This window comes from Delphinapterus leucas, chromosome 15 (genome assembly GCF_059928025.1).
Source record: "Delphinapterus leucas isolate spDelLeu-1000000601 "Yukka" chromosome 15, BTC_Dleu_Yukka2, whole genome shotgun sequence".
NCBI classification, from domain to species: Eukaryota; Metazoa; Chordata; class Mammalia; order Artiodactyla; family Monodontidae; genus Delphinapterus; species Delphinapterus leucas.
This window is the reverse complement of record NC_143143.1, coordinates 30,845,035-30,870,673: the sequence shown is the minus strand read 5'-3', so window position 1 is coordinate 30,870,673 and position 25,639 is coordinate 30,845,035. Positions and strand designations below refer to the sequence as shown.

At 50.3% G+C, this 25,639-nt stretch overlaps 2 protein-coding genes across 10 annotated transcripts; one reads left to right on the top strand and one right to left on the bottom strand.

Annotated features, from left to right (window-relative positions):
- On the bottom strand, nucleotides 1-15,154 carry TMEM186 (transmembrane protein 186). Its single transcript, XM_089896186.1, has 2 exons — nucleotides 2,601-15,154; nucleotides 1-2,442 (listed from the first exon to the last, which is right to left on the bottom strand). The coding sequence occupies exon 2, from the start codon at nucleotides 1,582-1,584 to the stop codon at nucleotides 916-918; it is 669 nt and encodes a 222-aa protein (XP_089752312.1). The 5' UTR covers nucleotides 1,585-2,442; nucleotides 2,601-15,154; the 3' UTR covers nucleotides 1-915.
- PMM2 (phosphomannomutase 2) lies at nucleotides 2,801-24,203 on the top strand. Of its 9 annotated transcripts, XR_016387825.1 has the most exons (9): nucleotides 2,801-2,935; nucleotides 7,790-7,901; nucleotides 9,737-9,813; nucleotides 10,494-10,585; nucleotides 13,246-13,345; nucleotides 13,457-13,532; nucleotides 14,820-21,119; nucleotides 21,338-21,434; nucleotides 22,723-22,830. XR_016387825.1 is itself a non-coding variant. In XM_022552178.3 (8 exons), the coding sequence occupies exons 1-8, from the start codon at nucleotides 2,870-2,872 to the stop codon at nucleotides 22,822-22,824; spliced, it is 741 nt and encodes a 246-aa protein (XP_022407886.1). In that variant the 5' UTR covers nucleotides 2,803-2,869; the 3' UTR covers nucleotides 22,825-24,203. The 9 variants fall into 9 exon arrangements, 1 of the variants encoding a protein (XP_022407886.1); XR_016387824.1 differs by having other exon boundaries at nucleotides 14,820-20,516; nucleotides 21,338-24,203; XR_016387820.1 differs by having other exon boundaries at nucleotides 14,820-20,516; nucleotides 20,978-24,203.
- Nucleotides 24,204-25,639: the final 1,436 nt, after the last annotated feature.

The following is a 25,639-nucleotide window of genomic DNA, read 5'->3' as shown; positions in this document are numbered from 1 at the left end:
TTAAAAGGATAAATTTATATTTTACTACGATTTGAAAATAAAAAAAGACTTGAAGGTCACAAAACAAAATTTAGTTATTGACTTCTGAGTGGTAGAATTAAAGATCATGACTTCTTTCCTCTTTGTTACAAATTATATAATAAGCATATTGCTAATTACGGGGAACATTACATATAACTGGCTTTATTTGATAAAGTATCACACCAGCGTATAGTTCATCTGACTTTATCACACTGCAAAGCCTTCTGATGTGAGAGCCCCTAGACCTCTGGGCGGTGAACTTGCTCGGATTACAACCTTGCCCCAGTGGCTGTGCAGCTACCGTGCTGGCAGGATGAACGACCCACCTCTAGGCTTCATCCTGGTCCCCCCGCCGCCGGGTCCACAAGGGGGCGCAGCATAGGGCTGGTGAAATCCCTACCCATTGCCTGGAAGCCTTTTGCGGCGCCATCACCTCTGAACTAACAATGACATTTATTGTTTATTCTCACACCCATCCCAGGAGACAGGGAGGATTTTTCCACTTTAAGATGTGAAAATCAAGGTTCTGAGAGACTTGATAACCTGCCCCAGGACAGGGATTTGGAAACGGACAGACCCAAGTCTTCTGGCTCCCGCCCCCCACCTCTCTCTCTTTGGTTTCACAGCAGTGTAATTGTTCGAGAGAGCTTGGCATCGCTTCCTCCAAGAACTGGCTCTTAACAGAAACTTCTGGCCATTATCTGAATGTCACACACAAGTGCAGTTAAGAATCTGCACTCAGGGCCTCTTTCTAAACCCAGTTACTTCCATCTCATGAATTTCCTTATCCCAAAAGACAAGTTCCCAGGGGCCCCGGCAAAGTCTCCAGCTGCCCGACCCCCTCCTTCAGCCCCGCCCACACCCTCAGGCTGCCTGCAGGAGGCCCCCGTCCGTTCACTTGAACTTGTCCATCATCCCAAACACCTGTGTGAAACGCTCTCGGTCCAGGATGCGTCCGTAGCGCAGGGTGAGGTAGAAGGTCTGTTTCCCACTGTACTGCTGGATCCGCACGAACAGCTCCTGAGGCCGATCCTGGCTTTCCGTCATGGGGATCACGTCGGCCACAGGGCAGTATGTCTCCTGTCGCCGGCCCCAGAAGGTCAGGTGGGCCACCCGCAGCATGGTGCCCGACTCATTCACGTACAGGATGCCCACCAGCCTCCGGAAGAAATGGCTCATCCAGCACAACATGGCCAGGGCAAAGCCAGCGATCCCGCCCGCCAGGCACAGGGAGTTGAAGGTCATGAGGCCCTGGGAGTACCAGTAGAGGCTAGGCGGCAAGGCCACCACCGTCAGGGCCGTCTGTGCCACCTTCAGCTGAGACAAGTACCCGAAAGCCCTGATGGCATCAAACCGGTACACCATCTGAAATGTCTCTGTCTCTGTGCCGGGTGGTTTCTCCTTGGAGGTTGGTGGCCTGCTTCCCACCCACCTCCTAGGATCCCGCCCACTGCAGTACCACAGCCCGTGGAGAGGCCTTCCCCATGCAGCTGGCCCTGGCGACCGCGGCACAGCTCGGAGGAAGGCAGCCTGAAAGGGAGACAGGGAGACCATTTCTCTCATGGAACTCAACCATGCTAATCACACAAGGAACAGCTGCAAAGCATCTTACACGGAGGCTCCCACCAATCCTGTGAGGCCGGCATCACTGCCAGAGATGGAAAGAAAGGTAAAGCCAGATGCTTTACCTCACGTGATCTTCACAAAAGCTGTTTGCGATGGGAACCACTACTTCTACTTTACCACGGAGAAAATTAAGCCCAGAGAAAGTAAGAAATTTACCCAAAGACACACAGCCAGTGAGTGGGGCAGAGTCTGACTTTTAAACCGGCCCTCTTTCCTCCAGACAGCTCAAGTAGGTATAGGAAAGGAGGCGCAGCCTTCATTCATTCAACAAATACCTTGAGAGAGCCAACTCTGGGCTGGCACTGGATCCACAGCGTGTGTGACAATTCCCAAGCAGGAAACTCAATCAATGTCCCAGTGGGGAACAAATCCGCAAGATATTCATCATAATAACTACCCAATTCTCGGTCAGGTTTAAAGCGTCATCTTGGGGTCGGAAGGGAAACGCTGTTTACTTGGCCTAAATTGAGGGATGGGGTAGAACGGAGGAGGAGGGAGGCGTCAAACCGTAGCACAAGGGGTTTATGAGATGCACAGTTCCACACCTCGAATAGTGCAGTGAAAGATACTTTGGGCGGTGAAGTCAGATCTGGGTTCCAATCCCGACTCCTACAGTCACCAGCTGTGGATCTTTGGGCAAATTACTCCACCTCTCTGGGCCCCAGTTTCTTCATCTTTCAAAATGGGGATCCAAAATATACTGAATGTGATGATGGTTTTAAAGCCTTCAAATGCACTTGATGCTCGGCGAGTGCTCAGTGGGTTTTAGTTATCGCCGTTGCTCGCCCACGTGACCTGAGCGCAGAGGAGAGCGGGGAATAACAAATCGGAACCCACGTCCCTCCCATGGATTCTCCGAATCAGAACCCCAGGTGCCTGCAGGCCTCCCCCAGGCCTGCCCCCGACCCACAAAACACGTCACCTCCCTTACTTCCCACCACCCGCCTTCTTACCATGACTTCAATGCCGGCTGCCGGAAGTGAATCCCACCTACTCCCGGAACCGCTAAGAGCGCGTGTTCGGCCCTAATAGGACCGCGTAGAGGAGCATCGCATTCTGGGATCTGTAGTCCAGAGAGAACAGCTAGCGCTATTCCGAGGCATTATGGGAGTGGATTCTCCTTCTCCCGGCGTGCCCTGCGGCAGGGGGGCTGGTCCCGGAAGTTCCGAGACGGATTCCAGGTGCCAGCGAATCCTGTAAGGTACGCGTGGAAACTGGGATCATGGCGGCGCACGGCCCAGCGCTCTGCCTCTTCGACGTGGACGGGACCCTGACGGCCCCGCGGCAGGTAAGCGGCGTCCGGCGGGCTGGCGGCAGCCGGTGCAGAGCCCCCTGCTGCTCCCAGACGGGGCTAAGGACCATCTATCTCCCCTGAAGGGACAGAACTCTACTCTGGGTTCCTGGAGGAATGAGATGGAAGCTCCCACCAGCTCTTCAAGACCTCAGGGTGCTCGAAGAGATGGGACAGGCCGGAAAACTCTAGAGAGGAAGAAACTTGTGTTGGGTTGGAAAACGCAGTTCTGGACTCTTACCTCCAGCCCCGGATTTGAACCCTAGCTCTGCCCCTTAACCAGCTTGTGTGCCCTCCTCAGACCTATGACGTATGGTCTCTGCCTGTAGCCTGATGTGAAAGACATAGGTTTCCAGGTCAAACGGACCTGGTAGAGTCTCAGCTTTACCTCCTGACAACTGTGTGACCTTGAGCAAAGTCATTTAACCTCAGAGCCTCAGCATCTATGGCATTAAGTGGGGATATGACCTGTTGCATGTGGTGTTTGTGGGTGTCGAATGAAATCATATAACTTCATGAAAGTATCTTGCATACGGTAGACTGGGTTCAATAATATTCAGTTAATATCAGCGACCGCCACCACTCGCTTCTCCAGCCCTGCAGTGGAGTGGGGTGATGGAGGAGACCTAGATTGCTGCAGGCTGCCTGCTGAGAACCTCCTTGGACTCCTAGAAACTTCTCATTTCCAGATTTTGTTGCCGTAGGCAGGATATGTTTCAGTTAAGATTAACATTTGTGATCTTTGCCCACTCTGACCTCCCCCTTGCACAGATTAGTCACTGAACACCAGCCATTTGAACTTGAGACTTGGCCCAAGTAGCCTCACTGTCTTCAAGTTCTAGCTCTACCCTGCTTAGTTTGGGCCAGGTGAAAGCAGTGGTATGTGTGCTCCAGAATTCACAACGAATGTCTGTGACCTTAGCCGTCCCTATCATGTTACCTTTCTGAGCCACAGGTGGTATGTATCTAGTGATGATGCTCAATTGCAAGTTCTCCAGAGGCCCTTTTTGATTCTGAGATTCAGTGATCCATGCACACCTGTAGGTTGTTAATTAGCGCATAGTGGTCTGGAGCCAATGTCAGCAATTCATTGTTTGTAAAAGGCCAGATAGCAAATACGTTTGTGTTTGCCGACCATATGGTCTGTAGTAACTACTCGACTTTAATGCAAAAGCAACCATAGACCTTATGTAGACATAGTATAGCTGCGTTCCAGTAAAACTGCTCTCAATTTGGCCCATTGGCTGTAATGGCCTCGGATTTACATTCCAAGCCTTTTTACACAGTATCATTAGACCCTTTTAACCTTTCTCCCTCTTTCATCCCTGGTAGGATAGTTGTTATTTCCATTTTAAATAAGGAAACAGACTCAGTGGAACCATGACCTTGATTTCACACAAGAGCTCTGGTACAAGTCTCTGGGCCTCAGGGCATCGTTATTTGCTAAGTTTGCCATTTTCTGCTACCGCTCCAAGGTGGAGGCTGTTGTGTTACTAGGTGTGTCATTCAGGAACGTGCTTCTGATTCCCAGAAGGTACCAGGATATATAAGCATAAAGTATGAAATAGCAGCGAGACCAGGCAACCCTCAGTGTTCTCCCTTAAAACATTTGAAACGTGATATTCTTTGGCGAATGTAAGTAAATTTTTACACTCAAAAAAAAAATCTAATTTTAAAGAGAATTGTTTCGGGGCTTCCCTGGTGGCACAGTGGTTAAGAATCTGCCTGCCAGTGCAGGGGACATGGGTTCGAGCCCTGGTCCAGGAAGTTCCCACATGCCACGGAGCAATTAAGCCCGTGCGCCACAGCTGCTGAGCCCGTGTGCCGCAACTACTGAAGCCCGTGCGCCTAGAGCCCGTGCTCCGCAACAAGAGAAGCCACTGCAATGAGAAGCCCGCGCACCGCAATGAAGAGTAGCCCCGCTCGCCGCAACTAGACAGAGCCTGTGTGCAGCAGCAAAGACACAACACAGCTAAAAAAATAAATTAAATAAATAAATTTCAAAAATAAAAAAAAATAGAATTGTTTCTATGTGCTGGGTGCTCAAGGTTAAAAAAATAAAGCTATTTTAAAAATAAAAAATAACTATTTTAGCAACAGATCTGTTCATTGTACAACCTTTCCCTTCCTCAGTACTCGCATTCTCAAACATTGATAAGCACAAGACAATCCGAAAGCAATCAAATGGGTTATCTTTTCCTGCAGCTGCTGAAATAGTATATGACCTAAACAGGTAAAATCTAATTAGAGTGGAATCCAGAGCTTTGCACATTTTAGTGTTTTAGTAGAATTTTGCTGTTCTGAGTACTTTCCTAAGAAATGCCATTGCATCTAAAAGCAGTTGAGACTTAGAACGAGGATATAAACCTGGGTGAATTGTTTTCCAACTTCCTGTCATGAAAAATTTCAAACGTACACAATCGCTGGAAAAGTATAGTACCCAAAACATCCATATTCCCACCACTTAAATTCAACAGTGATATTAACTTTCTCTCTTTTTTTAATCTTTTCTGTGCCACTTCCTAAGCTGTAGTCATAATGGTACTTCACCCCTAAATGTTCGCACCTGCAGCTCTTGAGGACAAGGACATGTGTCGTAACCAAAGTACCGTCATCATACTTAAGGAAACTATCACCAATTCCCTAATATTATTTTATATCCTGGTCCAGGGGTCAGCAAACTTTTTTCTGTAAAAGCCAGATAGTAAATGGTTGAGGCTCGCAGGCCATATGGTCTCTGTCACAGCTACTCACATCTATAGTTGTGGCCACAGACACCTCGGAAATGAATGGATATATGGCTGTGTTCCAGTCCCTCTACAAAAACAAGCAGCATGCTGGGTCTGGCCCACAGGCCCTATTTTCTAACTCTTCCTCTACTCCACTCAGTTTTCCTTAATTGTCCCAAAAAAGTCTTTTATAATTTTTTTTTTTAATTTTGCAGAAGGTGAACTTTTAACATTTTTTCACCTTAATTCCAAGCTTTTGGCTCTTTCTCTGTGCTTTATTTTGTCTGGGATGATTTAGAATTCCTTGAAATTATCAGCACAAGAGTTATTTAGAAACATTATGACAATTTGGCTGTGTGGTTATTTTGCTCCAAATCTCTCCTGCGGTGTGGGGTAGTTTAGATGCTCTATTGTGGTCACGAGCAGCTAGGTCTTATTTCCTGTCAAAAAGTATTTGCTGACATCTGGAAGCGAAAAGGTGTCTCTGACCAATGCAAGTTGCAGAGCACGTCTGATAGCTGGACAGCAACACCATTTAACTCATCAGTGTGCACAAGGGTCAAGAGAAAATAAATTGTGCCCTTAGGCTTCTGTTTGAAGGTGGAAGTATTGCGTTTGTGTTGCATTTTTAATATTTTGCAATCATGGGAATCTTCCCCACTTGCATTCTGACGTCGGCTCTGAGTAAAGCAGTTGTGGGGACTCTGGGACCCATTTTCACAATCACTGACTCAGAGGCCACTAGATTTTGTCTATTAGGTCGAGATTCCACCGGAAGATGTAGAAAAGATTGCACTCTGATGTAAGCCCTTCTGTACAATTTTATTTTATTAATCATATGCATGTATTACTCTAAAAAAATTTTTTTTAAGAAAAGGAGAAGGGCTTCCCTGGTAGCGCAGTGGTTGGGAGTCCGCCTGTCAATGCAGGGGACGCGGGTTCGTGCCCCAGTCCGGGAGGATTCCACGTGCCACGGAGCGGCTGGGCCCGTGAGCCATGGCCGCTGAGCCTGCGCGTCCAGAGCCTGTGCTCCACAGCGGGAGAGGCCACAGCAGTGAGAGGCCCGCGTACCAAAAAAAAAAAAAGAAAAGGAGAAGCTTGAATTCTGGATGTTTTTGTACTGAAGTTGAGTTAAGTGGGTTTTTTGTTTTTAATTTCTGGTAACTTTATTTGTGTAGATATTCCACGTAAGTGTACAATTAAGATTGCTAAAAGTAATGAAATAAAAGTTTAAAAACTTCATTGTGATTTGCTTGAACACAGGGATATCTTTTCATGTCAGTTTAAAATTTCTTTTGAATGGGCACACGGTTTGGAATTTAACTAGCATAAAATTATACCACTGAGACCACTATTTATTTTTTCTTTCTTTCTTTATTTTGGCCGCCCCGGGTCTTAGTTGCCGCATGCGGACTCTTAGTTGCAGCATGCAGGATCCAATTCCCCGACCGGGGATGGAACCCAGGCCCCCTGCACTGGGAGCGCAGAGTCTTACCCGCTGGACCACCAGGGAAGTCTTGAGACCACTATTTATAGATAGAGCTTTTCTTTCAGGAGAGACTGAAAAATCTAGTCGTCTTACTCCAAGGCTGTTTGTTTGTTTATATAATTATAATAAATCAACTCTCAACTTCCTCTTTAATCTCATTATGTTATTTTGTTTTAATCAACTTAAATCCATAAATGGAGCACAGTGTGGCACTTGAAAGGACTGGGGTAGGTCTACATGCGTTATGGAAAAATCACAACTTAGTGCTGAGAAAGCAAGTCATTGCACAAGATGTGGGATGAGTCCACTTGTGTTTCAAAAAGCACCTATTTATGTATGTGCATATAGACAAGTGTATATATAAATGCACAGAAAAAAGGCTAGAGCAGTACAGAACAGCTGTTAATACATTTCTTGTGTGTTTTAAACTAGGTAAAAATAAGTAAAATTTAACAAGTTTTTTTCCGATAAAAAAGTTGATGTCCCAAAAGCACGACTAAATAGTGGGTCTTATCTGTAGACCTAGAAACCAAATTGGCAGTTATAAAAATAAGGGTTGTATCACTCTTGGGATTTTAGTCTCCCGATTACTTCGTGGCTCTTGACTGTTGTGTTTTTCTTTTTGAAACGCAGAAAATTACCAAAGACATGGATTGCTTTCTACAAAAACTGAGGCAGAAGATCAAAGTTGGAGTCGTAGGCGGGTCGGACTTTGAGAAAGTACAGGAGCAACTGGGAAACGATGGTAAACTCCACATTGCTGGCTACGTTTTGGTAAAAGGTCAACTTCTCATGAGGACGTTGGGACCTGTTGCCATTTAGTATCACAGGAGCCCCGAGCCCTCATCCCCGTGTGGCAGGCTTCAGGCTTCCTGCTTCCTTGTTTGGGGAAACATTTTCTCTGCCTTTATTTTTCCTCTGTTTTTAGTCCTATAAATAAATTTCTGGAGTTGCTAGTGGGACAGTTGGTACTCGGATACATGGACAGATTCACCTAGAAAGATGGGTGTCTGTTTCTCGGCCTGCAGTCCTTCCTGTTGGTCCCCATTAACTGCCCTTCTGGCCTCAGTTCGGGCCCCATCTCCTGACGTCCTTCTCACCCAGGTGTTGAGGGGTGCTCCGGGTCTTCATGCCTCCCTCTGTTGCCGTATCGCAGTGTTCCCCAGAGTTCCCTAGTCGGGAGGCACCCAGGCTCCTCCCCACCTAGTGAACCAGAATCTCAAGCCCAGGACCCCAGGAAGGTGGAGATTCTTACGTGCCCCTTCACTGGAGATTCTGAAGGGCATGGGTCTGTAGGGCATGGGAATCATACTTTAGCAACTACCCTCGAAGAGAGTCTAGTGCTGTGGGTGTAGCACTCTGATTATTGGAAACTGTCTGGTTATGTTTGGCTTGAAGACTAGTGCTATGGATTATTCATCTCCATGGCCCTAGGGCCTCCAGGGTGCCTGGCCTATAAGAAATAGCAGGTAGAGAGAGAGATGGATTGAGCATTCTTTTTGGCACTGTTGACGTTTTGGGCCAGTAATTCTCTATGTCCTGTGCACTGTAGGATGTTTAGCGGCATCCCTGGCCTCTACTCACTTGATATCAGTAGTGCTGCCACACCCAGTGTGACAACCAAAAATGTCTCCAGACACTGCCAAATGTCCCCAGGGGGCAAAATCACCCCCAGTTGAGAACCACTGTTCTAGATGTAATATCTTACAGTGCAAATCTGTGTGGGGTGTATTTATTGAACCAGTTACTGAAAGAGGGATCTGTGTAGTGCCTTTAAAACTCTCTGTTCTGGTTACACTTAATTTTCCTTGTAGGTGCTCTGTTTAGAAACGCTATAAACAACATAATGGGACACATTAAGACCCAGGGATCCTGTTACCTGGTCCTGATTGCCCTTTCTGCCTCTGGTCACGTAATTAACCACAGGCTCAGAGAGGTTTTGTCAGTGCAGCACAGCGTCTTACATTTCAGAGAGTAAGAATGGAAACTCCAGAATCAAAACAGTAGCGAGCCAGAAGAAAGTGGAAGACCCACCTGTATCAGAATCACCTGAGGAGCTCATTCAAATGGAGATGTGGGAGCCCCACCCAACACATAGTGCCTGGGAATCTGCATTTTGGCAAGCACCTAGAGTTTGAGGCTCCATTAAGATTTATGTGGGTGGTCTTCAAATGTGAATGAATATAAGAATCACCTGAAGAGCTTTAAAAAACAAAATCTGATTCTTAACCTGGCCTCTGCAGATTCTGATTCAGAAACCTTGGGAGCAGAGCCTGGAACTCTGCAGATTTTCATCACTGCCCCAGTGATGCAGATTCACAGTGGGGTTTGGGAGCCATCGTTGAGGTGCCCACCAAGTCTCCAATCTGCAGCCTAATTGTCATCTTTTAAATTTATAATGAAGAGCCTTTTTTAAAAAGTTTTTAAGGAGCTTTTTTTCCACCCTCCCAATCTGTTAAGATGAGATAGCCTTTCTCAGTCATTACTGGAGTTTAGCATTTTTATTGACGATTAGTGTTAATCAAGAAATAGAAACACAGGGTCCAATTCATTGCGTTCTCAATTTTGTTTTGTTGGCAGTGGTTGAAAAATATGATTATGTGTTTCCAGAAAATGGCTTGGTAGCATACAAAGATGGGAAACTCTTGTGCAAACAGGTAGGTTTGCAAGTATCCAAACTACTCTGTACTACTAGTGAAATGTTTTCTAAAAAGGTATTTGATATTGAATGCCTCCAGGGAGTTATATCTGGGAGAAGAGTGGTAATGAATCTTCACCCTGTATTGTTTACATTTTGGATATTGAACCATGTGACTAGTACACATTCCAAATTGTTAACTACATTTTTATAATTGTTTTTCAAGGTTACTTAATCTAATATTTCTATTATGGTAGCGAAGACTAGGGCAAGTTGCCTTGCTGCAAGCATTTCTAAGAGGTACCGTGTAGGTCTTATTACCATTAAGGCCGTTCTGTTCAGATGTAAGAGGAAGCCAAAGTGGAACAAATATATTTTCTATCAGTGTCTGCAGATATTTTAATTGAATAAAAGGCAGCAGCAATAAACTCTTCGGGGCTTCCAGGAAGCACTTGAGAGAGATGAATACAAAAATCTTGAGTAATGAGGCAGAAAATGGTTTTGACCGAGGCCCTTTCTGGTTTGCCTAATGTTTTCAACCAGAGAAAAAGGGAGAAAAGGAGAAAGGCAGTGGGGTGTGTCCCCACCACCGCTTGGTGACCCTCCAGCCACAGAGGCTGAAGACCTGGGTTTGCTGGAAAGCCATTTTGAAAAGGCCTCCCACTGTGTCAAGTTAACTGCAGTATTTTCTTTATCTAGAACATTCAAGGTCACCTGGGTGAGGCCCTAATCCAGGATTTAATCAACTACTGTCTGAGCTACATCGCGAAAATTAAACTCCCGAAGAAAAGGTGGGTTTGCTTTTAGCAAAGAAGCGCCACTGGAATATGGCGTGATGTCATCTGGTGGGTTGGAGCCAACTTAACTCCAAAGCCCGGTGCTTAGTAAGGGATCACTGGAAACCTTCTGTAAAGCCAGCGGTAGACCAATGATTACATAAATGATGGTGCATCCACGTGACGGAAGTTGAAAACTATATGCTTTCAAAGGCTATCAGTTAAGGCACATGCCTGTGAAACAGCAGTGTGGGAGAAGCAGCATCAGCCCAGGCCCCAGCTCAGGAGTCTCAAACCGGAGGCCCCCAGGCCAAATCCCATGCAAAGCCAAGTTCAGTTGGCCCCTGGTGTTCAGTAAAATCTGCATTAAGTGCTATCATTTAAAAGTCTGATTTCACACTTTAAAATACCTGGGTTTCCGGCTTCTGCAGCATCTGAAAACCCGGCAGCTCGATGCTCCCTCCTAGGTGGCAGCAGCCTGGCGGGCAGCGCTGCCCCCTCCCCATCCCCCAGTCTTTCACGGGCCACTTGTCTCATTTTTCTGGCCTCGGTAGGCATTTGATTCGGGAACCTACCTCTTGTTCTGAATACTGTTATCTCAATTCCCATTTTTAAATAATAACAACAGTAATGTGCACACATGCCCACAGTTAAAAGACTGGCAGAAAACGGACCATATGCTAATGGTGGTTGTTTCTTGGTAATGAGATTTCAGGTGGTTTCTTTGAAATACTTTTCATCTTCTCGGTTTTCTGCACTTAATGTGTAACACCCTAATGATTAGAGGGTGAAACATTTCTTAAAGGGTGATTGAATTTCAAGACATGCTGGAGTTTCGAGAGTGCTCGAGACCTGTTTCCAGAATTTCCGAAACAGATACCCCTGCTCGGCACCTCCTCTCGGAGGGCAGGGGCTTCCTTTTTCACATCTGTCCCAGGAAGGGGGATGGATGAGACAGGAGGGACCCGAAGTCCATCTTTCTGGCAGCTGGGAGACGGCCCGTGAGGGTTCCTTATCCTGTGCTGTTGACTTTTACGTATATTAGAAATTCTCCGTTGTAGAAAGTGAACATATAACGTACCCCAGGTCATTTCAGTCTTTACTTTGGGCTGAGCATTGAGGGAGGATAAAAAAAGGATAAGATACACTCCTGTCCTCCAAAGAAGATGTCATCTAGTGAGAGGGCCCAGCGTGCAGAGCTGTGACTCCGAATTAGCCTGAGATACGCGGTGAATTCAGAAGGCAGAGCTGAGTTCCTCCTTGATCGGCGTTTACCCACATTGCTCGTGGGTCTAATGCTATGTCCCACACACGCCAGGCAAGTGTAGTAAGACGTCACATTGTCCAGGTCTTCGGGGGGAAGTGAATGCTTGATCAACCGCCTTAGTCCTGGTTTTTAGAACAGAAGCCTTTCTACAGTGCATCAACCTCCCTCCCTGCCTTGGGCATGACCTCTTTTTCTGACAGTTTAGGACCCACAGGCCTAGTATCCCCCCTGGGAATGATCACCAGGGCCCCATACCCCAGTGTAGATGTAGAAGGTATAGGCGACAGGCTGGTCTGTACCGAGTCCAGGACAACCGGGACGGGGTGTTTTAAAAAGTGTCTTAGGTGCACATACGTTGTTGTATCGTTTGCCTCTTTTTCTGCAAGTTGAACACAGCAGAGGAAGGATCCAGTGATGGAGATACTGCTATTTTTACTTTACTTGCTTCCCAGTTTTTTAGATAAACTGGTACTTTTCATTTCAGGAGCCCCTTCAGGGGGGCTCAGAGCAAGTGCCATTAGCCCCTTTCTGAGCTCAGAGCACAGCGGTGCCCAGGGTCCCTGGTAAGTGGCGGCATTGGCGTGGAATCTGGTCCCAGCCCCACGCCTGGCGTGTGTCCTTGAAGTATTATTACTGAGGCTCACCTGGGGATCCTCAGCAGCTTTTCCTGTGTTGTTTTTCTTGGTAAAAATCAGCATTTCACTAGGTCACTTGCAAAGGTTTCTGGGACATATACTTTCAAATTCCTCAGGGAACTTGAAGAGCTAGTAATCATTTTCATAGCTCTTTGTTAACTATAACATTCTCTGTCAAGAGCAGCACCGTCCAGCAGAAATGTAATATGAGCCACATGTGCCGTTTTTTCCGCTTTCTGTGGCCATGTTTAAAAAAAAAACAACGAAAAAAAAACAACGGAAAGGAATAGGTGAAATTGATTTTAATATGTTTTATTTAACTGACTATATCCAAACTATAGTCATTTCAAATATAGTCAGTATAAAGCATTGTCAATGATGGTTATACTCCTTTTTCATACGAAATCTGTGAACTCTGATCTCAGGTCAGATCAGCCACAGTTTTCAGGGCTCTCTAGCCACGTGAGGCTCGTGGCCGCCACATGGCCCAGCACAGCACCACCAAAGACTGATCACACCCGCCTCTGCCATCGGAATCGCCCCACTTTTTTTTTTTTTTTTTTTTTTTTTTGACCACGCCTCGGCATGCGGGATCTTAATGCCCCGACTAGGGATTGAACCCATGCCCCCTGCAGTGGAAGTGCGGAGTCTTAGCCACTGGACCGCCAGGGACGTCCCTGGAATTGGCCCGCTTTTTAGCCTGTCTGTCCATCTGTTGTGTTGCTCAAATAAATGATGTATCTCTGGGACCTCCGTCCCCTTTTCCTCCCCAGGGGTACTTTCATCGAATTCCGAAATGGGATGTTGAATGTGTCCCCCGTCGGAAGAAGCTGCAGCCAAGAAGAACGCATTGAGTTCTACGAGCTGGATCAAGTGAGTCTTTATGAAATAGCCGGGGTGTATGGACGTGTGGTGTGCATCTCTGCGGCCAAGAAAGTGTGCTTCTAATGCAGTGGACTATTGGTATCTTTTTGTTTTCCTCAGAAAGAAAGTATAAGACAGAAATTCGTGGAGGATCTGCGGAGAGAGTTTGCAGGGAAAGGCCTCACGTTTTCCATAGGTATCACGCATTCAAGCGGGCTTCAGGCTCTGTCTGGGAGCTGTTTGCTGGGAGGTGGTTGTGGGCCGGTGTGCTCTTGAACTTGGACGGTGACGAGTTTGCAGCTGGGCCGTCCGTGGCAGGAAACTGCCCTCCTGCCTGATCAGCGCTAGCCGAGACTCAGGTTAGGAGATGACTTCCACGCTGCTGGGTTTGGTTCTAAATCCTCGGCCAGCAGGATTTTTCCTGCCTGCACTTCTAGTCAAAAATAAGATTGCTTAATGAAGAGTGAGAACTTATCCCCACACCTTTGGGCAGAAGACAGCTAGCTCGTGGGTGACTGTAGGAGAGAGGTGGGACAGGGCCTCTTAGATCAAGTAGACTGAATGTGTTCTGGAATCCTGTGATGTTCAAATGGCAAGGAACCTTCGAAGTCACTTGGGCTGGTTTTACAAATCAAGAAGCCGAGGCCTAGAAAGGGGAAGGCACTTGTCTAGGTTCACGAAATTTCTGTTCATAGTGACAGGCCAGCACGCGGCCGTTTCCAGTGTCTGATGCAGAGCTCTTCCTGCACCGCTGATGTCTCTGCCTCGCTTTTTGGTGGAATATGCCTGTCAAATGCTTTAAACAGGCCGATTTCTGCTGTCAGTGCTGACAAGCCATACTTACAGCCCTCTCGTTTCACCGGCTCAAATAAGCGTACGCTTGCCAGAAAACTGGAATTGCAGAGGGCCTCTGTGTAAAAGATGAATGGGTGGCTTGTTAAGTATCCTTGAACTGTGAGATGAACATCTTCCCTGACACAGCTCTGAAAGGGTTTTTGTTGCCCAAGAAAGCTGCCTGGCAATCCCCGTCCGTGGGATTTTCATTTTCCTGCACAACGAGCTGGATGCATCCCGCTCCCAGGCCTCTCCGCCTAGCACACAGTGCAGCTCCAGGGGAGCACGGCTGAAGAAAGCTGTTCGCAGCTCTTTCACCGGCCTGCTTTGGGCTTCGTTTAAGCGCGCTCTGCAGACCGCTCGGGTGCAAAGCCATTGTGGGTCTCACTCTGAATCAGCACTCTGTGTCTCTTTTTTAGACTTTAGATTTTTAGGTTTTAGGTGAAATCACGATGGAGAAAAAAAAAGTCATGCAAGAATTGATTTCTAGAACCTACCCGTAAAGTATTGTAATTAGCAAACTGAGGTAATAAAAATCGACCTTGGCACTCCAGTTGCCGACAAGATCAAAGGGCATATTTTCTTTCAGTGACATATCATTAGCCTCCTTTTCACCTTTAGCTTGTGTGTCTCCCTCCCCGCTCGGCAGGAGGTCAGATCAGCTTTGATGTCTTCCCTGATGGATGGGACAAGAGGTATTGCCTGGGACATGTGGAAAAGGATGGCTATGAGACCATTTATTTCTTTGGTGACAAAACCATGCCAGTAAGTATGGAAGTGTTTTTGCAGTTTCATTGTTCAATTTGGGTTTGAAGAGGGGGAAAGCGGACAGATGGGCTTTTCTGCCCCCAGCCACACTTCACCTGGCAGCCCAGCTCAAACTGAGTAATGGCTTCTGTCCTATGAGAGGGGGGTGATGGAGCTCCCTCTTCTCTGCGCTCAGACACCCGACACCTCTGAAGGCAAGGATGGAGCCTTTCAGTTTGGCTTTGAGTTAAGTGTCACCCACCTCGAGCACCTTCCGGAATGAGACCCAGTGCTGTCATCAGATCCTCTTTGTGTTTCAAAGCCCTTGCAGTTTTTGTTTCATGTTTCCTCCGTGTTTTTTCCCCAGGGGCGTTCATTTAGGTTGCGCACTAGGAGTCCTAAATGGTAGGAGGACCAAGAGTCTCGTGAGTCTGGAATTCAGGAGAGATGAGAGATGGGGGGTCAGGCCTGGGCATCACATCACAGGAGGCTGTCCCGGGGGGGCTGTCGGAAATCCCAAGTCCGGGACCAAATCTAAACTGGGGAATGATGGGAATTCCCTGGCGGTCTAGTGGTTAGGACTCGGCGCTTTCACTGCCAAGGGCACAGGTTCAGTCCCTGGTCGGGGAACTAAGATACCTCAAGCTTCTCAGCGCGGCCAAAATAATAAACTGGGGACTGAGAGCAGAGCCAGGTGTTGAGAGGCCAGCAGGAGGAATTTCCCCAGAGCCACCGAGGTAGCAGGCGAGGCTCTCCTTAGGACAGGTGGGTCCCCAAGGGGCTGGATGGAGGGGCTCTGTCGCCATCGAGGCCCAGAGGAGGCTCAGCCCCCAATGGTCACTGCCCAGCCCGGGGCCGCCTCCCTTTACCTTCCTCTTGCACCCCCCGTGCCTCTCTGCTTTCCTCTCACGGGCCACCCAGTGGTGGTAGCTACCTTGCCGTCAGGCTCCTGTCTCAGGCTTTGTGGCTGTACTGCAGCAGCAGAAAGGCTGCATGGATGGAGTTTTTAATCCCTCCAACCCCCGGTCCACCCAAAATGCGTGCTGTTTTGCTATGGTCTCTCCTGTGTGGACCTGCCTTTTTCAGTAAGATCTCAACGTGCTAGTCTTCCAGCGTGAAAGGGGCTTCTGGATAGTATAGTCTCATGTCCTGCTTTCCAGATTATAAAACTGGGGGAATTCCCTGGCCATCCAGTGGTCAGGACTCCACGCTTCCGCTGCAGGGGGCCACAGGTTCAATCCCTGGTCGAGGAACTAGGATCCCACGAGCCGCCCTCGCCGGTCCCCCGTCTTCCCCCCCCCCATCCTCCCGGCTTTGGGCTGATTCCTGCAGGCTGAGAAGACAGCCCTTCAGAGGGGCTGAGGCAGGTTGTTCTGTGATGATGACGCCTCAGCTGGGACTTTGCAGGATGGAATGCAGGTCTTGAGATAATCAGAAAACAGCATCTTTGGGGAATTCTTCATTTGGGAATTAGAGAGTTTTCTGTTTAACCACTGTATTACCACACGTCAGTTTTTGTTTTTTTTTAATCTTACCTACTTTTAAAAAATGGATACTATCGAAGGGAGGTTCCTGCCCATTCTTAATTAATAGGTATTCATTGTAGAAAATTAGAAAAAGCATGAAGAAGAAAGGAAAAGTCACTTGTAAATCACAGCTGACATGCCTCTCAGCCTCTTTGCAATGTATATGACCCCAAATGTGGGACACGGTGTGTTCACTGGTTTCTGCTTTTGTTCTCTTAACATATTTCGTTCCCCCCACGTCGGGGAATGTTCTTTGAAACAAGCTTTTAATGGCCGTATAACATTCTAGCATTTAGGCACAGATTATTTACCCATTTCCCTAGCAGAGGCCCTTTGGGTTTGTGGCTCTTTGTTGTCGTCACGAGCACTGTAGTAAACGCTCTTGCATCATTCTTTGCCCTCCTCTCTGATCTTTTTTATCAGTGGTTTCCTGGAGATGGGAGTTAGCAGTCCAGCCATCTAAATCTTTTAACAGCCTGAGGCACTGAGCAATCCAAATACTAGCTTTAAGTTTCTTTTCGTATTCAGTGATAGATATTTGGAAAGCTGTTTTCTTTCTTTGCGCCAAGGCAAAATGTTTTTGCCGGCTTCTAGGGAGACAGCACCTGAGCTAAGCGCTGTCAGTAAAAAGCCCTTTCCCTGCCAAGCTCAGGCTTAGACGCCTGCCCGGCAGCTCGGCCGGAGCCTGATGTTGCACCGAGTCCCCCATGTCTTCCCCGGCCCCCGCCCTGAGCACCTCCAGAGAGCAGAGGGAAGAGGGAAGAGGCTGCCCCTGGCTCTTCTGAATCCTCCTTAGTCCTGGAAACTCCCTCATCCGTCCCGGCAGCCACAACAGGCAGCTTACAGGCCCTGGGCCCGGCCTTTGGTGGGAGTAGCGGGTGGGGGTGGGGGCGCTCGGTTTGCCGCGGGGAGGGAGATGGCCAGCGCCTGGGAAGATGCACCCAGGCTGCTCTGCCTGGCTCTCCAGGGGGCTGCGCCTGCCAGCTCAGCCCCAGCCTTGCCGAATTCCCAGGCAGCAGTGCCTCTGCTTGTTTAATGCTTCTTGTAAAAAACATCTGGACTTGAAGTCGGGGCGACGTGAAAACCCACTGGAACACTTGGTGAGCATTACCCACTGATGGGTGTGACTCCGCAGTTCCACTTTGGTTAATTCGGCTCTCAGTTCACTCCTACCTGTGTAGAAAGGGCTACAGAGAGGGGCACGCCAGAAACAACTCCGCCCTTCGCAGGAGATGGAGAAATAAACGGGGGTCCAGCCACACAGCGGAATGCCAGGTAGCATAAGCACAGCTGGTGTGGAGCAGTGCTGGTAAGAGGCTCCATTTTTGTGTAAACACAGAGAAATCATCTCTCTTTGTGTCTGCTTGTAAGTGCACACGGGGGGTCTGAAAGGGTACCCCCAAAATTACAGAGTTACCGTGGGGGTGGGACGAGGATGGGAGAGACTTACCGCTGTGACAAGACCCTGTTTTTAAATTTTTGAGCTGCATGAAGGTGCTGTCTATTGAAAAGTAAAACTTAAAAATGTCAAATTGAAAAGAGGAAGGGAACGAAGCTTTTCAAGTGCTTCCTCAGCGTCACCCCTGAGCAGGACACTTCCACGCTGCCACCAGCCGGGGGAGGCGGGGAATGCGGGGGCCCTGCAGAGGGCCAGCTGCTCGCTGAGTGCGGTCTGGAAGCCCATGCCCTTTTTATTCTCCCCTCTCACTTCCAAAACACTAAGGCTGCTCATCCTTTACAGTCAGCATGAGGTGGTAGGCTTGGAAACCCATAGCACCGAAGTCGGCCCCTCAAAAGCCCGGCGCGGTGACCACACGTGAGTCTGTCTAAGCCTCAGTGCCCCCGGCGGTCCAGGGGGTTGTGGGTCAGCTTCCAAAGGACCGAACAAAGTGAGAGGTCTTAGAGGGAAGGCAGTTGGGGATGTGCCTCTTTCCCAGCGGCGGGCCTGCCTGGCCTGCATCCAGAGGCCCCTGCTTTTAAGGAAGTTGTGATAAGGCTCACCTAGTACTGAGGTTGCTCTGTGAGATTGGGGGCCTGCGGGATGGGTGACAGGTTGCCCTTCTGAGTGGTACCCAGCGACCCGTGAGATTCTGTTAGGCCTTTGGCCGGGGCCTGGGCTTCCTCGGCGTGCCTGGCATCTCCCGGCATCTCCTGGCATCCCCAGGGCTCCCAAGGCTCCTTAGGGCTAACAAAAGTGCAGAATGTGTCCTTGGGACAGACTTACCTGACTGTTTGTTTCTGTGGCAGAATCTGAGACCCAGGTCTTGTGTGGCTGGTGGCAGGCTTAGGTTAGCGTGGTGAGGGGGTCGCTTGTTCCTGGAGGGACCCAGGGCAAATCGCCACTCCTTGTGGTCTGAGCCTCCTGGAGGAGGATGGACCAGATTAGAGGTTCTCAACCCTGCTGAGAACCCCGGGCCCCCTGCGGGAGGACAGGAAGCCAGATGCTGTGCAGGGGAACCATGGGTCCCTTGTGTCCACTGGGGGCCTGCCTTCCTTCCGGACCCCAGAATTGGTGGCCTCGTTGGTCCAGAGAACAGGACGGTGGACCAGCCCCACCCCAAGGCAGGAGCATCCCTCACCCCAACGCTCCTGCTCAGGGAGACCCAGGCTTCGGGCCCCCAGGGCTCACTGGTGTCCACAGCATTAGCATCTCCCCGATGTGCTCCCGTGCCAGGGCCCCTCACGCATCTCTGAACCCCGTTTTACGGATGAGGGGAGCTGTGCCGGAGCCATCACCAGACTCTAAGGGGCAGTCACCCAGGGGCGTCAGCCCCACCCCTAGCCTGGTCATCACTAGATTCTGAGCTGCTGGTCCTCAGCCCTGGAGGCACATTGGAGTCACCTGATCGCTTTCAAAACCTCATGACCCTGGGGCCAGGCTGTTTTTGACCATAGCTGTTTACTTCTTTCTAGGAAAAAAATCAGCACAGTTATCTAAGGGCATTCATTTTTAAACGTGAAAGTTGTTTGAGGTTGTTTTCATCCACAGCTAATTCTGACATACTGGGAGAGCAGCGCACACCGCAGTCATCAGGTCCCCAGCCTCCTGCATAAGCCCTGGGCACCCAGCTCTCCTGTGGCCAGAGACACCCAGGCACGGGAGCTCTTAGTGCATCCTGGGCCTTTGGCCCCCATGTCTCTTGTTCTTTCCCAGTTTTATTGATGTATTTTTAAAGCTCCTGCAGTGACTGTCACTTGCAGCCAGGGGAGAACCCCTGCTCTGGGATCTTTGAAGGCTGAGCCTTTGTCTTGGTGGCCTTTGTACCCATAATGGATAGAAATTGGCTAAGTGCTTATTGAACTACCCGAGATAAACGTCCATGTGCAGCTAGAGAGCTTGCCTGTGCCGCGGGCAGGTATCCACACAGCAGAGACCCCCTGGGAGTTGTGTCTGGAGCAGGGCACGCAGCCGGCGGCGGCCAGGGACACTGATGCAAGAAAATCAGCTTGCGCTGCGACCCTCCTCCCGTCGGCCCAGACCTTGGCCTTGTAGGGATTAAACATTAATGGGCAGCCTGCGCTGATCCGGGGCCTCTACTTTGGGCCTGCCAGGTACACCTTAACGGAAACATGATCACTTACTCATCCCTTCGCCTCTTCCCTCCCTCCGTCTCCTCCCAGGAAACAGGAGCTTTGTTTTGGAGCTTGTGGGTGGCTGAGCCTGCCCAGCAGGAATCCAGTAACCTTTGGTGCACATGCAAATCCAGTTTTGAAGTTTCCTATTCACTGTAGCCTTATTTTTCTAGTGGGTGGCACTCACTAGCTTGGTGGTTTGGTTCTGCTTCTCCCGACCTCACTCCGAGTCTGGTTTGCAAGGTCTGTGCAGCCCCAGGAGGGAGCCCGCCCGCTCTGAGGCCAGTTGCCCTGCGGGAGATGGGGGCAGTGCGGGCAGTGCAGCTTTGCTGCCCTCTGAGAGCAGCGGGCCCCACCGGGCTGCAGGAGGTTTCTCCTTCCCGGGCGATCGGAATCTCTGGACCTGGCTTTGGTACGAATCAGTGGCTTACAAGGCAGCAGGGCTCAGCCTCCTTCCACGGACAGCTCCCCGCCGTCGCCACCAGCAGGCCCTCTGTCAGGTGAGGCATCTCTTGGGCACCTGGGACACCATCTCCAGGTTGGGGCAGGCGTGGCATCTGTGAGCCTTGCTGCTCCAGAGGTCCTGCTCCCCAGAGAGTGGCTTCTGTCTGCCTTGCACCCTGGCTGGGGGCTGGAGCCTCCTGACTCTCCTCTGCTTCCGCTGTTGAGTCCTCATCCCCCATCCATTCTCCAGAAAGTTCCTCTTGTGAAGTGAACCTGATGGTGTGAAGCCTGGCTCCTGGCTTTCTGGAGGCTTCACATAAAATCCCAAGTCCTCATCTCGACCTGCGAGGCCTCACGGCCTGGCCCCTCCCCGGCAGGCTGTAGCCCAGCAGGCTCTAGCCTGGCTGGCAGCCTTTCCCGGATGGGCAGTCACAGGGCTTGTCCCTTCTCTTCCTTCAGGCCTCTGCTCAAAGGCGTCTCCCCTGTCACCCTGGTCCCCTCCCCTTATTCTTTGCAGATGCCGGCAAAGCATCCACAGAGCTGTTTATGTCCATCTTAAATGTAAGCTTGGAAGGCAGCCCTTAGGTGGACGTCATTTGTTTGCCACTGTATCTCCAGCTTCTGAGACCATGCCTGGAGGGTAGTGAGCGCTGCACAAGGTTTGTTGGGTTAATCCGTGAAGACTAACCCCTCCCTCCAGGGTCAGTGAGTGACACTGGAGTGAAAGTGTCCCCAGGTGGGTGCTGGGTTTTTCTGAATAGAGCAGGAGTTCTTGCTTGCTTGGTTAGGTGCTCTGTGCTGGTTTCCCCACACCGGGCCGTTCCTAAGAGAAAGCTTTTTTTTGTCGTAAGAATTGTCTTCACGTGTACTTGTTCAGGAGATGCTGGCCATGAACTGGGGGCCAGCTGAGTGACCAGAGCCCCTTCACAGGACATAAATTCATGAGGCCCGCGCAAGGCTTGGCAGGCTTCTGGGTAAGAACATTCCCCAGTGTGGCTCCAAGATCATGGCCTCCCAACATGGCTCCACCCAGCGTGCCTCGGGCCCAGGCAGTAGTCCCTCATGAGGTCTATGAACTTCACCTTCTCCTAGGGAAGCCGTCTGCTTGGGGGTGGGTGGTTCTTACAAAGATGAGAGCAGCCATAATTTCAGGTGTCAGTTGTTTAAAAGGATGTCATTTTCGTACAGAATCGTTTTCTCCATACTGGCTTCATGCTCTGTGTTTTATGAAAAAATCCATTTTCTCTGCAGTGATTTTCATCACATTATAAACTAATTGATTTTTTTTCAAGATTTTGCGTTAGACTGCTTATCCAATGTTATGAGGAAAATACAGGAAATTCCATGAGAAGCTAAGCAGGGGCTTTCCTGCAGGGCTGTGGGTTGTGGAAGCAGCATTCCCCTGAGATGGGCGGGACTGGGGAAGGGGCTACAGCACAGACTAGGTGATCCACAGTCACAGGACCCCCTGCACCCAGCATGCCTGGCCCCTTCCAGACTGGGCCTCAACTCCTAGGGGCTCACCAGGGGGAAGGAAGCATGAAAACGCTAGGAAGCGGTGCTGGCTGCGTGCTGGGGCTGCCCCAGGATTGCGCGTCCACCAATGGCCTCGGTGCTTTGGGCGAAGTTCCACCACGATCCCCATTTCACAGATGTGGAGCTGCCCACATACCCCCTCACCGGTGCTACACCAGGATCTGAGCCCAGGCCACCAGGCTCAGACTCCAGCCACGTGGGCCTATTTAAACTTCAGTGAATCAGACTCAGTCCCTCTGTCACAGGCCTCACGTGTGGCCTCCGTCGGCTCAGAGGTGGACCATGTCCGTCGTCACAGAAAGTCTCAAGGGCAGTGCTGCTCTGGACTGTCTGCCCTCCTACAGTCCCCCATGACCTGTTAGGAAAGTTTGGATGCGGTTAAAACAAATGGATGGTGGTGAGAATTCTGCTTTCTTGATAGAAAAATAAGCCTTAGACAGATCTTCACGGGAACATCGTGATTTTTTTCACAGGCATAATTGCATGTTCCAAAGCTAAACTGCAGTTCAAGGGAAGGTGAAAAACCCTTTTTTGGTACGACAGTACCCTTGTTGTTTCTCTCCTGGGGGCTAAGAAAAGGTGCCTGAAGAGATGCTCCCCACCTGGTAAAATCGCAGGGTCCTCATTTCTGGTCCTATTTCTCTGGTAGCCCCAGGCCCCTGGGTGGCAACAGCCTTGGCCCAGGAGGAGCCAGGTGGCGCCTGCAACTGCGCCGTGTCTTCACAGGGCGGGAACGACCACGAGATCTTCACAGACCCGAGGACGGTGGGCTACACCGTGACGGCGCCCGAGGACACACGCAGGATCTGTGAGGAGCTCTTCTGCTGACCATCCCTCTCCCCGTGGGAGGGGCGTCCCACCATGCCCACCCCCAGCCCACTGTACAGTTGTCACTCGGGTCCTCACTCAGCAGGGAAATGGCCCTCCGCCTCCAGTGCTAGAAGCAGCCAGAAGGAAGAAGAAAAGGCCTGTCAAGAATGGTTCAGAGGACTGTCTCCAACAGAGGGTTTTGTCCCCACCCCGAGTCTCAGGACCCCCAGCCCTGCCCTGATACGTGCGATCACAGCACACCTGGGGGTTTTGTTTTTAAACTTTCCCATCATTCTAGAATGACACAGGAAGAACGAGTGTGCCTGGACCCCCCCTCTTTCCTCATGGGTCTTGTGGGAAACGTAACAGATACTCACATTGGGACCCTCTGCATCAATACCAGGAGGGGGGCTTTGGTGATGAGAAAGAAAGGACAAGATGCTTATGATGATCTGACCCTGGGGCACGGTTAAAAACACTTCCAGAAATGAAGCTCCCCCGTGAAAGCGCTGGCCGAGTGACCACTGACCCCAGGGACTTTGCACCTAGCTGGCCCAGGAAGCAGGGGTAGCTCTGTATCCACTACACTTTGAAGAGCCCGCTGGTTTCCTAGCCATTGGGACAGAGGCAGTGGAACCAACAACCCCGCCGAGAACTGGCACATGGCCCTCCCGGGACACAGCTCCAAGCCCAGGCCCAGAGACTAACTGAGGCGATCACACTACACCCAAAGAACCTCCTCCTGCTGTCCCCAGGGCCTGTTTGCCCTAGTTCGTCAGGGATCAGGGGAGAGCCTGAACTAACAGATCAGGAGCTGTACCGTTTCTCTGCCGATGTTTGAATAAGCCCATCCACCCAGGCCCTCGGAGCTGCCGTGGTCGGGTCTGCAACCCTCACTCCTCCCTCCCGCCTTCTGCAAGTTCCTTGTATAATTGGAAGGCAGCTCGGAGCCTCGTCCACAACACAGAACACGGAAGAGAGCTTTCCAAGAAAACGGTTCCTGTGTGCTTTTGAGCATCTTCCTCCACAGGCCAGTGCCGGGGCCGGCGTCAGTCCAGGCATGGCCTCTGCTGGGGGCTTGCAGACCTGAATCTGAAGTGGGGATTACAGAGGTGCTCTGAGCAGCCCACCTTTCTGCCCCCACCAGGTACCTTCATCACAGAGGAACCTGGTTCCCCCCAACCCTCCCCCAGACCGGCTTGTCTCAGCTCAGGATCAGCGCCAGGCTGCGAGGTCAGCCCCCTCACCTGCCCAGGGCCACACACTGGGGTGACAGTTCTCACTGGTTCCCAGGACTGTGCCGTCCTGTGGCATCCTTCCTGGCTGAATTTTACACAATACTGTAATGATCTTTCAAAATGAAGAGTAGCAAATTAAAGTGATTTTATTGTTTCCTATTTTTCTTTCTGATTACTGTTTTCTCCTCGAGTTAAGTGAGTTGGTATCTTCTCAGATTCTGGGGGAAGAGCTCAGCCCTCTTGGACCTGAGGGGCCACTCGTTGCGACGCTGACGTTCCCACGACGTTGGGGGTTGCACTTTCCAACTGGCATCGACCCACCCTCCAGGCTTTTCTGCCCACTGGGTAAGGATCCAGTATTCCGTAGAAGTTTCCTTATATATCAAAACGAGACAACTGAGTCTTACTCAGACTTGTCCCAACTTTCATGAGGTGAAGGGTGCACTGTTTCTCCGCCCTGCACAGGGCTGCCCTGGGTAGGTACCCCGAGGCCATCAGGCTGGGCCCCCTCCCCTACACTGTCACAATTCCCTCAACCTGCCTCCCCACCTCCAAAGACTTCAGACTTTGCGCCATCCTTCCCCTGCTGCGGTGGTCTTATCCTGGTCCAAGCTCCCCGGCCATGTATCCCACCTCTTCTCTCTTTAGGTGTTCCCCAGCACCCGCCCCGCTCCCTGAGGGCCTCCGCAGCTGGGCTCCGTGGTGGGGACGTCAGGTAATATAGTAGGTAAGTAACATGCAGGCAGCAGTGGCTGATGCCTTCCACGTGCTCGCAAAGCAGCAGCTTCTGTCGTTGGCAGGGAAGAGCCGGCTGCCAGGATTCAGACCCTGGTTCAGCTGCTGCAGACTGGCTGTGTGATGGAGGACGAGTTCACCCCAGCCTCAGTTTGCTCATCTGTCGAATGGGATTATAGTCCCTACCACACGTGTAACTTAACCGCGTTAACTTCAGTGAAGCACTTAGAACAGTGTGAGCTATCGCTAACTTAATCATCCCCAGAAACCCTGTAAGACGGGACTGTCAACCCTGCTTGACAGACGAGGATAAGTCATTCCCTCAGCCTTCTGCCGTTCCAGGACGGTAGACAACATCACAAGAAATGTAAACATGGTGGCTAAATGCTGAGCAAGAGGGAAGCAAAGAGGTTGCCCCAGGTCAGCGTGAGGCTGTTAAGAAAGCTTCCTCCTCCCCTTCCCCACCCCCTGCCCCCACCCCCTGCACTGCAGAAGCTGACCAGGTATTTAGCCCCGGGCTCTAGGGCTTAAGAAGCCTCAAGGGAAAGACCACTAGCAGCTACTGGCCGCTGGAAGGCCCATATAAAGCTCAGTGAGGAGCCTGAACTCGATCCCGAGGGAGGGGCCGGGGGAGGCCCATCTGTGTGACAAGGGTAGGTCTGTCTAGCTTCCGGGCAGGGAGTGACTGGAGGGCCAGCAAGAAACAAGTTTGGCAGACATTTGGGTGAGGCAAAGGTGGCCTAGGTGGCCCTGAATCACTTCCTGAGGGCTGCTTCCCTCTCCTGCCCAGACAGGGCCAACTTGGCCAGGCCTCCAGGCTCCCTTCCACATCTGCCCACCCCCCGCCCCCCTCACCCTGG